This window comes from Coenobita brevimanus, chromosome 90, assembly GCF_032717465.1.
Source record: "Coenobita brevimanus isolate Jiangsu-jjx chromosome 90, ASM3271746v2, whole genome shotgun sequence".
Classification (NCBI taxonomy): domain Eukaryota; kingdom Metazoa; phylum Arthropoda; class Malacostraca; order Decapoda; family Coenobitidae; genus Coenobita; species Coenobita brevimanus.
Genome location: NC_137043.1, coordinates 17225237 through 17242536, shown reverse-complemented (window position 1 = coordinate 17242536; position 17300 = coordinate 17225237). Strand labels below are relative to the sequence as shown.

The 17300-nt window shown below is 42.3% G+C and overlaps 1 protein-coding gene across 1 annotated transcript in view; it reads right to left on the bottom strand.

The window, feature by feature from the left end:
• The window catches only part of LOC145411618 (cell adhesion molecule Dscam2-like), a 157357-nt gene extending 144156 nt beyond the window's left edge, over positions 1-13201 (bottom strand). Inside the window, exons 1-6 of the mRNA XM_080281625.1 lie at positions 13182-13201; positions 12322-12523; positions 11634-11733; positions 10267-10411; positions 7405-7556; positions 5823-5961 (exon numbers count right to left, since the gene is read on the bottom strand). Of these exons, the coding sequence (XP_080137751.1) occupies positions 5823-5961; positions 7405-7556; positions 10267-10411; positions 11634-11733; positions 12322-12523; positions 13182-13201 (758 nt within the window). The remainder of the gene's footprint in view (positions 1-5822; positions 5962-7404; positions 7557-10266; positions 10412-11633; positions 11734-12321; positions 12524-13181) is intronic.
• Between the last annotated feature and the right edge of the window lie 4099 nt (positions 13202-17300).

Here is a 17300-nt window from a genome sequence, read left to right as displayed (position 1 = left end):
GGAAAATTACTCTCCAGTTATAATTATGTGACGTAAATTTCTATTGCATTGCTACTAGAGTCGATTTTATTTACCATAAACGCTGACCATACCATGAGCAGGGTTATTGAAGGTTCTGTTTAACCCCAGGCGTTTGAAAGAATTTTTTGAGTAAGGTTGTCAAAAGAGAGAAAAAATATATTAGAACAAACAAGCTGACATCCTATTTAAGGGGTAAACTTCTTGGATCCAGGTACAGCTACGGTCAAAAAAAAAAAAAAAAAAAAAGAAAAAAAAAAAGAAGAAAGGAGAAAAATAGTCTAATATGCACGGTAAGCATCGTCAACCGGCGTAAGTCACTAAACAATACATTCAATATATTATTCATAGACAGAGAATGAAAAAAAAGTATTACAACGTGACAATATATCAGACCATCAATACTTAGTCATTACAACCGTGACTTTCAGTACTGCTGATACTGGGCTTAGCACACCACACGAAATATATGGTAAATATGTTTCATCGGCACTCATCTAACGGCCTCCTCTGAGTTTCCAGCCTCTCTTCAGATTTCTTAATTGTGGAGCATTTCAAATAACACAGCCATCAAAACACACTTTTGTTCCATTCAGAGCTTACTATACTCTACTACAGAAACGGGAGTGATAGACAGATCTATCTATCCATCTATTGCCAGACGCCTCAATCCCGTTTGGGGTGGCCACAAACAAATTGCCTCCACGTCGCCCTGTCCCCCGCAATTTCACTGCCCTGCTCCCAACTCACATCCCCATCTCTCATATACCTCTCCACCCCATCCCTCCATCTCATCCTCGGCCTCCCCCTCCCTCTTCCCCCCTCCACCTCACTCACATACACTCTCTTCGTCAGTCTTTCACCCTCCATCCTCTCCACATGGCCAAACCACCTCAGTGTATTCCTCCTAACGCTTCCTATCACATCCACATCCACACCACAACGCTCCTTTATATCCCCATTTGTCAGCCTGTCTCTCCATGTGACTCCACAGGCTCCTCTTAAATAACTCATTTCCACTGCTCTCACTCTTGACTTGTGTTCTTCCAGCAACGTCCAAGCTTCACTTCCATACGTTAGAGTTGGTATCACAATACTGTCTTGTAATAACTTTTTCACTTCCATGCTCACTTCCCTGTTTCTTATCACTGCTTTCAAAGAACCAGCAACCTTTCTTCCCTGCTGTACCCTTTCAAGCATTTCACCCTCCAAACCTCCATCCTTACTCATCACACTACCCAAGCACTTAAACGTACTCACATTTTCCAATTTCTCACCATCCAACCTCGCTGTACATTCACTGACTGCACCTCTCTCAAAGGCCATCATTTTACTCTTCCCTACATTCACCTTTAGATTCCGTTTCTTACACACTCTCCCAAACTCATCCATCAAGCCTTGCAGCTCTCCTTCGTCTTCACTCAACAAGACAGTATCATCTGTAAACAACAGTACAGGGAGTTTCCAGACACTATCCTCTCTCACCAGGGCCACTCCAACATCCACTACCCTACCTTGTATCTCTTTTATTACCCCATCTATGTACAGACAGATGCTGGCAGAAAAAAATCCTCAGTCAAAACGCAATAATAATCTTTGTGAAAGGGTACTTCTCTATTATTTTTTTCTTTCTGACAACAAATATATATAGGTATGTGTGCCATCGTGCCATCGTACATTTGCTAACAAACTTCAGTCATGAGCAATGTTGCGGTTCCTTAATGACAGACGAATAACCGTTGGGCAGTCACAGGAGGCAATATAATCTCTCTCTCTCTCTCTCTCTCTCTCTCTCTCTCTCTCTCTCCAGTCTGCCTTGTTTTAGTCACTGTTCATCTTCCTCCTTTGTTACCCAACAGACCCAAGTAAGCATCAAACAGAGGAAAAGAGTGTTGTGATGAACCTGATGCGTGATGGCCCAACGACTTTGAAATTACAAGAAAAACTAGAGACGCAGAGGAAGCCGTTAGAGGAGTGAAGATGGTTGTCGAAGAATATTGTGCATGTTTTTCAAAGCTGTCTGGCAATATGCCAAATGGAATTCTACACCAGAATTGTCCCTACCAGGTGTGAGTATGTATACATACACACACACACACACACACACACACACACACACACACACACACACACACACACACACACACACACACACACACACACACACACACACACACACACACACACACACACACATATATATATATATATATATATATATATATATATATATATATATATATATATATATATATATTGCCAGACGCCTCAATCCCGTTTGGGGTGGCCACAAACAAATCGCCTCCAAGTCGCCCTGTCCCCCGCCATTTCACTGCCCTGCTCCCAACTCACACCCCCCTCTCTCATATTCCTCTCCACCCCATCCCTCCATCTCATCCTCGGCCTCCCCCTCCCTCTTCCCCCCTCCACATCACTCACATACACTCTCTTCGTCAGTCTTTCACCCTCCATCCTCTCCACATGGTCAAACCACCTCAGTGTGTTCTTCATAACGCTTCCTATCACAACCACATCCACACCACAAGGCTCCTTTATATCCTCATTCGTCAGCCTGTCTCTCCATGTGACTCCACAGGCTCCTCTTTAATAACTCATTTCCACTGCTCTCCCTCTTGACTTGTGTCCTTCCAACAATGTCCAAGCTTCACTTCCATACGTTAGAGTTGTTATCACAATACTGTCATGTAGTAACGTTTTCACTTCCATGCTCACTTCCCTGTTTCTTATCACTGCTTTCAAAGAACCAGCAACCTTTCTTCCCTGCTATACCCTTTCAAGCACTTCACCCTCCAAACCTCCATCCTTACTCATCGCACTACCCAAGTACTTAAACGTACTCACATTTTCCAATTCCTCACCATCCAACCTCGCTGTACATTCACTGACTTCACCTCTCTCAAAGACCATCACTTTACTCTTCCCTACATTCACCTTTATATTCCGTTTCTTACACACTCTCCCAAACTCATTCATCAAGCCTTGCAGCTCCCCTTCGTCTTCACTCAACAACACAGTATCATCTGCAAACAACAGTACAGGGAGTTTCCAAACACTATCCTCTCTCACCAGGGCCACTCCAACATCCACAACCCTACCTTGTACCTCTTTTATTATCCCATCCATGTACAGATTGAACAACCATGGATACATGACACATCCCTGTTTCAACCCAACTTTCAAAGAGAAAAATTCACTTAGTTCACCATCCACACGCACTGCAGCCTTCGCACCATCGTACATACTCTTCACAGCATTCAACAACTTCCCATCTACTCCATATATTCTTAACACTTTCCACAACCCTTGTCTATCAACTCTGTCATATGCTTTCTCCAAATCCATGAAAGCCGCATACAACTTCTTTCCCTTCTCTAGAAACTTTTCCACTAAAGATATAAGAATGAATATCTGATCTACACAACCTCTTCCCTTCCTAAAGCCTCCCTGTTCTTCTCCAACTAATTCCACTGTTCTTTCTCTAACTCTGTCAATAAGTATCCTACCATACACTTTTCCTATTATACTAAGAAGACAAATGCCCCTATGATTACCACACACTTCTTTTTCCCCTTTTCCTTTGTACAAGGGAATAATTATACCTGACTTCCAATCCTCCGGGACTCTACCTTCCTCCCAGGCCAATCTGCACATCTTCCACATCCATTCTACTACTATCTCTTCCCCATGCTTCAGCATTTCACCACACACTCCATCAATTCCTGGGGCTTTCCTCGATTTAACTTTCTTCATTGCTTCCACAACTTCTATCCTACTGATCTCTTCCTGTCTTCTCACCTCCCTCCTTCTCCCAGCCATTCCCCAGCCACTTATACTCGCATTACTTCCATCCTCTATGTTCAACAATTCCTTAAAGTGTTCTCTCCACCTGCTCACTTCTTCTCCCTTCTCCACTAGTAATCTACCATTTTTATCTTTCACTCCCTTGCTAACTTCACTTCCACCCTGTCTTACTCTTTTCACCTCTTTCCAGAACATTTTCTTTCAGTCCCTCCACTTTACACTCAAATTCCTTCCAAATTCCTCATCCACTCTCTTCTTACTCTCTCTTACTAATCTTTTCACCTCTCTCTTTCTTTCTACATTTAACTCTCTCTTCCGCCTCTCAACTTTTTCCACGCCCCTATTTCTGATCCATTCATTGTATGCTTTCTTCTTTTGTGCCACAGCCTGTCTCACCTCTTCAGTCCACCACGCTGTTCCTTGCACCCCCCTCCGTCTTCTCTTCCTTCCACACACCACATCACATGCTGCACATAATTCTCCTGTAAATATCCTACACACACCTTCCACGTCTCCAATCTGCTCCAATTCATATTTGCCCAATTGTTCCTCCACTTCTCTCTTATACTCTGCCTTTTTCTCATCCTCTTGTAACCTTTCCACTCTCCTTGCAACAACTCCTTCCTCTCGTCTTTCCCTTCTTCTATTCCTCCATCTTACTCGAATCCTAATTCTGGCCACCATCAAGTAGTGATCAGAAAGTCCACTCCCCCAACCTCTATAAGCTCTTGCATCCATTACACATATTTGCATCCTTTCATCCACACACACACATAATCAATCATTGCCTTCCTTTCATTCAGTTCACCACCCACCCTTCTCATCACTCGCCATGTATACCTGTGGATCATTTTATGCCTGAAGAGGGTATTGGCTATCACCAACCCCCTCCCAGCACAAATGTCCACTAACGCACTCCCATTCTCATCTATCTCAGCAGGCACACCCCACTCAGCAACTATTCCATCCACCTTCACATTCCCAACTTTACCATTCATATCACCGATCAAAAACACTCTCTCATTCCTTCCAAACTTTTCCATGCACACTTCCACATTTGTCCAGAACTCTTCTCTCACTCTTCTAGCACGATCTTGCGTTGGTGTATACACACACACACAATCGCCCACATTTGTATTCCAACTTTCAATTTTACCCACACAATCCTTGACCCAACTGATCCATACTGTCTTATGCTCTTCTTCCATCTTTTACTCACAACTATACATACTTCTTCCTTTGCCCTCTCATTCTCACCTACTCCTGCACATATACCCCATCCATACTCCCATTATCTCACACTCTCACCTCTCTATTTTGTTTCAGTTTTTCCACATACATCCACTTTCGCACCCTCAAGCACCTGGACAATCTCTCTCTCTTTCACCTCATCATTCGCTCCTCTTACTTTCCATGTAGCCATTTCCAAGTCCTTTGTCCGGTCCTGGGTCGTCATCGTTTGGTCAGTCCTTGTCCGAGGCTTCTTATTTGTTTTTTTAGTTAGTTGTTTTCCGGGGAGGGGCACTAACCCTCCGCCAACCCTTTTAGTCGCCTTTTACGACAAACAGGGATACTAGGGGAGTATTCTTGAAAAACCCCCCTACCCCCAGGGGGTATATATATATATATATATATATATATATATATATATATATATATATATATATATATATATATATATATATATATATATATATATATATATATATATATATATATATATAGTCATACCAACGATTTTTTTTTCAATAATTTGACCTCAGACTGACGTTTCTCTGTCTGGAATACCGAGCTGTAGCAAGGGAGTAAATCAGAACAGCGCTAGTCACGAAGAAGTGCTATATAAAGGATATACAGAAGGGCTGTAGTATATTTTTCTGTGCCAGTGCTAAGAGAGGGACTCGTAAGCTTGAAAGGACTCAAATCTAAGCCAAGTTAAAATGAAAAAAAAAAAAAAAAAAAAAAGTGTTCGGTTGACTAACCTGAGTGATGAAGGGAGAGGTTGTCCTTCCCTGCGCCAGGTGACTGAAGGGGCGGGGTAGCCTCCAGCGGGGCACCACAGCTGCACATCCTCCCCCGTTACTGACGTTACATTGGCCATGGCGCGCACGAACGGTGGACCTGAGACCATTGATTGATTCAGTACTTAGGAGTGTATTCCTTCCAGCTAAGGAAACTCAATGGCAGTGCATATTAGTATTTAGTTTTTCCTTGCCTGATATTAATTTATAGCTTCTGCATACTTCTACGCTTTGCGCACAGACCATACATGACATTTTACGTTCCGGATACGCAGTTAAAGTGCCAAGGAAGAAGCGCAAGAGGATATCCATAGTCAGCGAGAATACGGACCTGTGACATTGCAGTGTAACTCACACGGTCATTACCGCCGGAAAACATGGAAAAAAATTACACACACACACACACACACACACACACACACACACACACACACACACACACACACACACACACACACATTTAAAGCTGTCCCTCTGATGCAGAAGACGACGTTTGCTGTACCCACAAGGATGGTGTGTTTCTTATTGTCTTTGGTGCCAACGTGTGTGACGGTGCGGGCCAATCCTGTATCTGCAAACTTTGCCACACAGTCGATATGTCAAGTTCGTGTTTACTGGGAGATCTCTGTTTTAGTTTTGCGTCCGTTGTCTACGTTTTTCTCTGGCCAGGTTTCGAGTTTGGACAAAATGAATGATTCCTTCGCTGCAGAGGGTTTGCCGTTGTTATCACACACACTCTGTCAACTCGACTTTGGAAGAAAAATTTTCACACACACACACACACACACACACACACACACACACACACACACACACACACACAGATCGAAACATAACATCCGAACTCGCTCGGCGAGTGAGAGGGTAATAAAAAAAAATAACACCAACAACATCATCACTATCTATATCTCCCTCCTGAAGATGGGGTATGTTAATATCCAGAACGCAATAAAAGAGAAAATACGATAGAGGGAGAATTATCAATACCATTAGTGTTGAAACTGACCAGACATTCATTCAAATTTAATCCTGGAATCGCGGCTTCACAGCACAGGCCTAACCATGTATAAATCATTTGCATATACTTTTGGAGATAATTTTCTTTACATATACCCTTCATAATCTTCAGACCGAAGGACTTAAGCCCTGAAATGAAGATAACTGACGATACAATTTTATCTGAGCTGAGTACAGTACATACTCGTAATAAGCGCTGTATCTTGCAATGCCAGATCGAAAAATCTAGCAAAAAGTAAATAAAATTCTCTCTAGCCTGAAGAAAAAGGGATGTAAAAACAAAACAAAAAAGCCATGGGAACTGAAAGAGCATGGTAGGTAGAAGGATTGTTGAGCCTAAGGGAACATACTATCCAGTCATTGCCCAGTAGCGGGGACGGACTTCGCCCACCCACACACTCATAAAGATTCCCCCCCCCCAACACACACATACAAAGACCCAAACACACACCCACACATAGAAAGACACCGCCCCACACACATACATACAGAGAGAAAGAGATGGTGGGGGGGGGGAGGGACTCACCATATACATTAAGCTGTGCGGAGTATGTCTGGGAGCCGTGTGTGTTCCTGGCTGTGCAGGTGTAGGTGCCTCCCTCCCTCACCGTGACGTCGCTGATGTTAACATGACTCACCACCTCACCCAGCGCAGTCCGGTAGCTGCCCACACTGGTCCTGCACACAAAACAGACGATGGATTAAGCTCGTATTTTCAGTGGTTACTGGAGATTTCGTAACACTTCCCTAGGTTATTTATTCTGCACCTTACGCCTAAATATCGCCTCTAACTGTATCGATGCAGACTGTATCAGCAATAAAACAGTGTAATTAACATGGCCCAGAGATTTAATGTGTAATGTGTTAGAGATGCCTATAAGGAAGAAGCCTTCTACGCCAGCTACAATACAGTCTGACAAATTTATGCCTACCGACTACACGAGTAACAGTTAAAAAAAAAATCGTTATATCGTCATCATCTCTTAGCATGCGACCCGGAATAATCGATACAGGTCTCCTCAAGCTTTACTGTCTTGGAAGTAAACATTGCCTGCTGCCAGACAGAGAGGAAGAAGAAGGCCTTAAATGCCTATCTACCGAACGAGTGTTATTAAGACAGATAATCAATTTTACGTAAAGGCAAAGTAACAGAAGCAGTTACGTGATTAGTGTAACAAAAGTGACTGTATACATTGTTTACTTAGTCCTGCAATCCAGCTATATGTGGTTCATTTTTACTCGGGCTACCACCTTACGATGTTATTCAGCTTTAGGGAGAACACTTGACCTGAAAGAGTAAAGGATGGCTGGATCTGTCCTCAGCAGTTCGGGAATTCTCTCCAAAGATAAACAAAACTATCTGTAGGTACAAAGAATGGAGTAAAAATAAACGTCATCGAGCTGAAGAGGGCTAAATTTTGAACTGGTCATGGAAAGACAGGCGCCCAATTTTCTGACAATAATTTCTAAGGCACACTACAAAGAAGGTGTTTGACCTCTGTATTGCTGCTGAGTGTGCTATGCTGTGTCTGATACTGACTGATCAACTCCAGTAACTAAAGGCGTTTCATAATAGCTCTTCAAAAATCATGGACTTGCATTACCTTTTGCATTTAAACCTTAACCCTTCCAAAACGTGACGTAATTATGTGGAGAGGAAGGAGAATGAGAGACTGATCAAAAAAGTGTACGTAAGTGAGGTGGACAGGGAGAGGAGGAGGGGGAGTCAGGGGGAGTAACCTAAGGATGTGATGGAGAGATGGAATGGACAGATGTATGAGAGGAGAGGGGTGGCGTGAGTTCGAAGACGTGGGCCAATTGGTAAAGGACAAGGCGAAGTGGAAGCGATTTGTTTGTGGCCACCCCTACAGGATTATGGCGTCTGGCAATAGACAAATATACTTATATAGCTCATTTTTTCTACAAATAGACAATTTTGTACAGCCTAGCGGATCCCACTACAGAGAAAATTAATAATGACACTTTGCCAGTGCTAAATCTCTATCCTAAGTTCAGTATAATCGTTAGCAGATAAAATGGTAAATAATTCTCACTGCAACAGTGTTAAGGATATAAGCGTTACAAGTAGTGAGAATGACTGTGTTAAGCACAAAACCTATTATTTATTTATTTATTTGTTTAATGAAGACGTTATAAAAATTATGCATTTAACTTAGACCCTTTCATGAATCTGTGTCAAAATCAAGAGTCGTTTGTTTTAAATGATATATATATATCCTCATTCTTAACCCATTCACTTCTATGACATTTAATTTTCTCTTCTTGCTATCTCCAAACGACTTTACCCACCTAAAGGTAGACTTTCTGGGGGGGGCAGTGGCTCAATCGGTAGAGAGGTGGCTTGTAGTCCTAACGGACCCGGATTCAAATCCCGTTGGGGCAGAGAACAGTTTAAGGATTTGAATTTCATAAAAATCAAACTTTCCTGATCTACTAGAAGACCCGCCGACATGTCGTAAAAATACCCCCTCTAATACCAATACACCAGTCCTGTATGAGACAGTCCTAGGATGTATTCAATATGGACGGTGGGTGTTAGCGCCGAAGTGGTGACATGTGGAGGTGTAGGAGGACTACTGGGCCTTGGAATGGGCCACTGCCCCCAAGAAATAGGCCCTGAGCCTTTGCCCAGAGTCGGACACGTAAAAAAAAAAAAAAAAAAAAAGCATACAACAAAATTGATATGGGCAATCCAGAACTTCTGACATTCACATGTAATATTAGTACTATACACACTCCGTTTCCAACAGTGTTTCACCAGCACTGATAAAGCTTAATAATTGTGGTTACAATTCTCCCTCAGGGAAAAGGTTCATCCCCGCAGTTGTCACTCACATGGAATACTACTGCAGTTACCGTGTATAATCCCTTCCATCTCTGTATGATCATACCATCTATACAATAAATATTATCCCCTTCAATACGATGACGTCTTTTTGGGTTTATTTCTTTTCCTACCAAATGGTTTTATTTATTTGAAGAGAGGTCCGTAGCAGACAGGGAGATAACAAAGGATATATCTAGCAACTCCTGCAGGTAAAGTCTGTCCTAGGTTAAATGTAACTACTTGGTAGCAGTTAGAATAAAATATAAAAGACGTTCCCGGGTATAGGGGCAAACGATATGACTGGGGGCCGTAGTATTAAAACCGAGAGCGCTAAGGTGTAAACAAGCTCGCAGTTTTCTACGGTTATTCCTAACACATGTGATGGTGCTACAGTATGTCCGATCATTCTTTATCATTAATACTTACACTGTATAATGTGTGATGCATGCTGATCACATCTGACAGGTACAGGTGTTTCCTAAAAGCAGAGTCTGTTTACACCTACGCTCACTCAGTTTTAACAATCGGGTCGTCAGTGACCTGTGTGATGGGATGAGGGGGCGGTGGTCGAGGGTCCACGTGATGTCCGGTGAAGGTACACCCGTGGCAGAACACTTGAGGGACACTGGAGGGCCTGGCGATGTGGTCAGGTTGATGGGCGTGTACCGAAGCTGGGGCGCCGACTCTGTGCACACACCACAAGGAATGTTAGGCCCTTCAAAACTATAAACACACTACACCAATTACCTTCAGGACTCTGTACAAACACCAGGCTAAATATTGATCTCTTCAAGACTCTCTACATACACACACCAACACAGATGGTTAGCTCCTTCATTCCCATATTGTATTTTTTTTTTTTTTTTACCAGACACCGACAGACGATTTCACTTGAACTTAGGAAAGGCCTACTGTACTGAAGGGTTTTATGGAGGATATATATAGGCCCTTTGTTTCGAAAAGTCTCTAAGCCTGTTGAAAAAAAAATGAAAGTAGCACAGATTAAATGAAAAAAAAAAAAGTCGTTCCCAAAGTGAGAGAGTTCACAGCTGCAGCCAGCGATGCATGTTATATTTTATTCTTGCTGACTCCAGACAAGCTATTCAACCGTTATTTATTCATTGCCAGTGTGGAAGGATTTAATTAATCCCTGAGCACTAGGACGAGATTTCTATTTTAGTTTTCCTAGCACCAGAAGATTTTACTCTGTCTTAGAGACTTGTAGAAGTGGAGGAGTTAGATGTGGCTTTCATCAGGTTCTTAGGTACTAGCTCTTGAAGGTCTATCCCAAGACGAAGAGGTTCATCTGGTAGCAGCAGGAAGCACATATAAAAATAGGTCACCCAACTGAAGCGGTTAATCAAATCCTTCCATGCAACAGTATAATACAAGTGTTCAGTAAATATGAATTGCCTAGAATCATCATGATTACCACAGAAGTGGGAAAAAGAATTAGAATATTGATGATAATGAAGACATTGCTGTTTCCAGGCATTTCAAATTAATGATTAGCTATTTAACTCTAGTATGGAAGGAGTTTATTAATATCATTATAATCCTTCCAGTCCAAAAAGTTTATCATCTGAACATGATAGTCTGGAAGCTGGTACTGTCTAACCTCATGTCAAATCCCCCCGATCTGAAAAATAGAGGCCTGTCCCGGGTTAATAAATTTGTTTGGAGATAGGAAGAATGAAATATAAACTGCATAATCAGACTGAAAATAAAAGAGAATTGACACTGTAATTGGACGAACTGCACACTTGCTCTGGTGAACGTATGAGAATCGATAACTGGTGCTGGAGATTATGTAGGTCTATACAATGCAGCTGAAGTATAGGCTAATTTACAGTAATAAAGAATACAGTTGCACTTTGTTTTGGAAAATAAAGAGCGACTTGCCTTACCCGACTGAGGATAGTGGGTGATTCCGAGATCTCTTAACGATCGTCGTAGTTCCCTTGCTTTCATTTCCTCAACGCTTTGAGAGACGCGATCATCTGATACCTAGAATAAACGGTGAATTAATGATCGTGATGCTGAAACCGTGACTGCTACAGTGATACTTAAACATTTGAGGGAACCATGTATTGGTTAATGTGATCCTTTATATGTCTATCTATCTATCTATTGCCAGACGCCTCAATCCCGTTTGGGGTGGCCACAAACAAATCGCCTCCAAGTCGCCCTGTCCCCCGCCATTTCACTGCCCTGCTCCCAACTCACACCCCCCTCTCTCATATACCTCTCCACCCCATCCCTCCATTTCATCCTCGGCCTCCCCCTCCCTCTTCCCCCCTCCACCTCACTCACATACACTCTTCGTCAGTCTTTCACCCTCCATCCTCTCCACATGGCCTTGATATGTGACTGCAAAAAATAAAAAAAAAATGGAAAAGAGCAAGGTGGGAAAAATAGTAATATTAATGTGCATCGTCGTTAAAACAACCCGTTTGTATGCAGACCACTAGAATCACTCAAGGCAGTTACCTTATACTTCTTCCCCTTTCGAGAAACTGTTGAAGCGAGTTGAACGCCGGCATATACTTCCCCAAGATTATGTGCAGCAGTTGGGAGATGTGTCCCTTTGCTTACTCTTTCACCGCTCCCAGTTTCTCTTTTGCCACCGGTATCTGGCCTCTCCAACAGACGGGCAACTCCGGCACTCTTCGTTTCCACATGATCACTCCCATCATTTAGGGCGTCCTCACTGGGATAGCTGTTGGCACCTGTGGCATTGTCAACAGTAACGTAATGGTTGTCAGACGCTGTACCGTTGCCTGCTTCGAAGTGGGTCCTGTCAAAATAAGAAAGATTTATTTGAGCAAAATAATTCATTTCTGCAGAAACACACACACACACACACACACACACACACACACACACACACACACACACACACACACACACACACACACACATACTCTCTCTCTCTCTCCACACACTCACACACACACACATTCTCTCTCTCTCTCTCTCTCTCTCTCCACACACACACACACACACACACACACACACGTATGTATATCTATCTATCTATATCTATCTATCCACACACACACACACACACACGTATGTATATCTATCTATCTATATCTATCTATCTACCTATGTATCTATTATATATATAATTTCTACAAAGCCACACGCACTAGCCAGATTTCACTGAATGGGACCCAGATCTTTTGATGATTGGGATGGTCAGTGTTCTTGAATCCTATTACGTAATTCGTATTTTATTCTTGCTTTTTGCAGTCACTTTTAACCATTTGGGGATAGACTTTTCGTTGTGCAAGGATTACATGTAGTCTTTTTTTGCATGTTTTGTACTACGAAGCTCTCCTCATTTGAGTAAGACATCTGGTAACTCCAAGAACAATACAAAAATTACGCATTCAGGCTGAAAAAATGAAACTGATGTCATACGAGCGGATATTCTGACAGTATTTCCACACTGAACTCTGTCTGGTGGCATCGTTTTAGGAGATATTGGTAACTTTATCTGACAACTACGAGTACAAAAGGGTCTTGTGATGGTGTTTATATAGCAGTTACAAAAAGCATGTTACAGCATAGAGTTGCCGAGGAAAACTTGCTAGACAAACCGCTCGTGTAACCACCTGTAGGTAACACCACGATAAACAGGAAATTCATGCATAATATTATTTTTTCTTCGGAATACAAGAGGACAGTAGAGGAGCGACTTGGTAGATATGACTTAGAGCAGATTAAGGAGGTGGAAAGCATGTGTACGATATTCACATCAAAAGTCAGTGCAGCATGTAGTATACGGGGTGAAGAGGAGACGTAAGAGGGTGTAAGGAACAGCCTGGTGGAATGAAGAGGTGAAATTAATTGTGGTAGGGAAGAAGAAAGCATATAATGACTGGATGGGAGGTAGACGAATGGATGATGTGGAGAGACACAAGAGAAAGTTATAGAGAAGAGGAGAGAAGTGAAAAGACTAGTAAGAGAGAAAGATATGAATGGATGAGGAATTCAGAAGAAACCTGAGTGTAAAGTGGAGGGAACTGTAAGAACTTGTTTTGGATGAGAAATTAAGACAGGATGTTAAAGGAAGCAGTAGATGAGTAAAGGACAAAAATGACAGAATGTTGGTGGAGAGGGAAGAAATAATTTAGATGGGGAGAACACTTAAAAAAAAAAAAAAAGTGAATACAGATAACGAAAGAACAATTATAAGTGGTTGGGAAATGGCTGGGAGAAGAAGAGAAGTGAGGGGGTGATGAAGAAATTAGTAAAATGGAAATATTAGAAGGAATGGAGAAAGGTATAATGGGGAAAGCAGAAGGGATTGATGGAATGTGTTGTGATATGTTGATACGGGGGAGGGTGATAGAATGGATACGACTTATGTGCAGATTGGCCTGGGAGGAAGGCAGATTCCTAGAAGACTGGAAGTCAGGTTTACAGTAATTGTTCCCTGTACAAAGGAAAAGGAAAACGAGAAGTGCATGGCAATCATCGGGGCATTTGTCTCCTGAATACAATAGGAATAAGATAAGGCAGCATACTTATCGATAGAGCTAGGGTAATAAATCAGGAATTAGTTGGATAAAAACAACGGAGTTTTAGAGACAAAAAAAGGCTGCATAGATTAGATATTCGTTCTAAGATGTCTAGTGGAAAAGTATTTAGAGAAGGAAAAGAAGTTGTAGGCTGCCTTCATGGAACTGGAGGATGCAGAGTGGGTAGACAGAGAATATGGAAGGTACTGAAAATGTATGGATTAGATGGGAAGTTGCTGAATGCTGTGAAGTGTATGTATGAAGGCGCTAGGGCTGCAGTGAGTGTGGATAATGATATCAGTTCTTTGAGCTTAGCTTTGAACTGAAACAGGGATGCGTCATGTCTCCATGGTTGTTCAGTTTGTATATGTACGAAGTTATGAAAGAGATATTAGACTAGGTAGGTCAGAGAATGTTTTAGTGTCCCTAATGAGAGAGGGTAGGGTGTGAAAACTACTTGTACTGATGTCTGCTAAAGTTACTGTATTTTTGAGTGAAGATGAATGTGAGTTGCAGTGCTTGGTGAATGAGTTTGAGATAGTAGGTAAGAAACGGAATCAAAAAGCGATTGTAGATAAGAGTAAACTGGTGGTTTTTAAAGAGAAATTAAGTCACACCATGCACGGTGAGGCTAGATGATGAGGAAATGGAGAATGAGTGCATCCAGGTTCTTAGGTAGTTGATTAATAATGATGGAAGTTAAAATGAAGTGCTTGAAATAATACAGCAGAGAATAAAAGTTGCTGGTTCACTGAGAGCAGTTATTAGGAATAACGAAGTGAAATGGAAGTAATAATGTCGATGCATGACAGTATCGTGATCCCTACTCTGTCATACGGATGTGAATCTTGGACCCAGTTGGAAGGGCATATGTCAAGAATGAGGGCAGTGGAAATGAGTTATCTGAAAGGAGCAAGTGGAGTTACATGGAGAGACTGACAATCGAGGAAGTAAACAAGCGTTGTAGTGCTAATGTGGGTGTGACTGGAGGTGTTTAGAGATATATTCTGAGATGGTTTGTCCATGTGAAGAATGGGAGACTGACTAGAACATACGTGTATGAGGAGGTGGAGGGGGAGAGGAGGGGCGGGGGTGAGACCAAAGATGAGATAGAGGGATGGAGTGGCTCAAGAGATATATGAGGGAGGCGGGTATATTAAATGGTGGAAGAAGAGCCAAATGCCAGAGAACAGGAAGATATGGAGGCGATCCTCCTATGGCAGCCCCTTACATAATTATGGCGTCAGGCAGTAGTCAGACAGATTATTTTTAGCCAATAGTAGGGTTATTTTAAATATAATTAGAGGAAGTCAGGTCCAGTTACGTTCAGGCAATCTCAGGTCTTTTTAAGGTGTAGTTAGTGCCTCATTGTCATTCTCTTATTTATCCCTGAGTTCAGTCACTTCTTTCTTCAACCGAGTGTTGTAAATAATTTTTTCTCGATATTAATAGTCATTTTCTTTTTTTAGTAGGCTTGCGTACGTTTTTCCTTTTTTTTCTTGTGTGTGTGTGTTTGTCCGGTAAATAATAAGGAAGTCATCTCTGGCCTAGACCTAGGCCAATGCTTCGTTAAAGCTGAACATCGTTCAGTAGATTACTTAGTAGGTACGGATAAGAGCGGCTTTTAATGACTCCCTTGATTTGAAATTTTTGTTGTTGTTAAAGGTATACAAACTACTCATACAACAAAAGCAGGTGCTGGGTTTTGCCACACACCTTCTTTGTTGTCAGTACAACTGAGTAGGTAGAACGGGCGCGGCATGGAGTAGCCTACATACTAGTAATATACTCGGACAACATAACAGGAAAAAATCTTCGACATTAAATAATAATAATAATAATAATAATAATAATAACAATAATAATAATAATAATAATAATAATAATAATATTAATAGCCTGAGTAAATATATAACCTAAAAAGGAAATCTGGAAATGCAATCACATGTTCTCTCCATTAGATGTAACTGTATTTATTTATATCCTCAAGGAGAAGTAAGGGCAAATTATCAAGCACTGAGCACCTACAATCTAACATGTGTATATCCGAAACCTGAATGATCAAGTATATCATGAAAAGAAGACTGTTCCATTTTCTCTAAATATTTATGTATGAAGAAAACGAATCATATTTGTTGGATACCTATGTCATTTTACACGTTTTAAAACATCCCTGTCGCTCGATCATTTTACCTGTTATATATTCGCCCTCTTCTTGATTTTCATGCTATGCCTCTCTCCCTCGTCCCCCCCAGCAAAGCTCCGACCACTTGAAGTGGTACAGAATCGGACGATGCGTCTCATTCTTCGCTGCCCCACGTCTGCCAGAGTAGTTAACATGCTCCATAAACTCAATCTATGTCCCATCACCGATCGCATTCATATGCTTGGAGTCTGCTGTGCCACACAGTGTCTGACCTCATTTCCGGCTGTGCCACACAGTGTCTGACCTCATTTCCGTCTCCTGCTTCATTCTTTTCCTCCCGACTGGTTGACATTCTCTGATTCCACTCACCTAGATCGGATCCGGCATATTCAAGTACCAGGCCTGGTATCCTGGCTAAAACGAATTAGTTCAGCACTCAACTGTCCTCTCCAGCTTTCTGGCCGTGGTCCCGCCAGTATCCGTGCTGATCTTGTCACTCCCCTCCCTGCTGACCCTTAGCCCCCTACCTGGACACGTACGACTCCTGCTGTGCACTACACACCTTCTGCCACTGCTTCTGACCGCTTACCAATCCCCTCACAGCTATCCATCACTGAAACCCTGAACTCCGTAGCCCACACCTACCCTTCCCCTCCTATTCACGTCTACACTGACGGTTCTGTCCTCGCTAACGGCCGGCGGGAGCTGGTTGCATTGCCTTTGCAAACTCTGCATCCCCCGTCTTCTCCACCTCCCACCGCCTTCCCAACTGGGCCAGCAGTACCCAGTGTGAACTATCTGCTATACGCTCTGCCCTTGACTTCCTTCTCTCTCGCCACCTACCAGGTCTAATCATCAGCGATTTCCAAGCTGCCTTTGCCTTACTTCACAACCCCCAC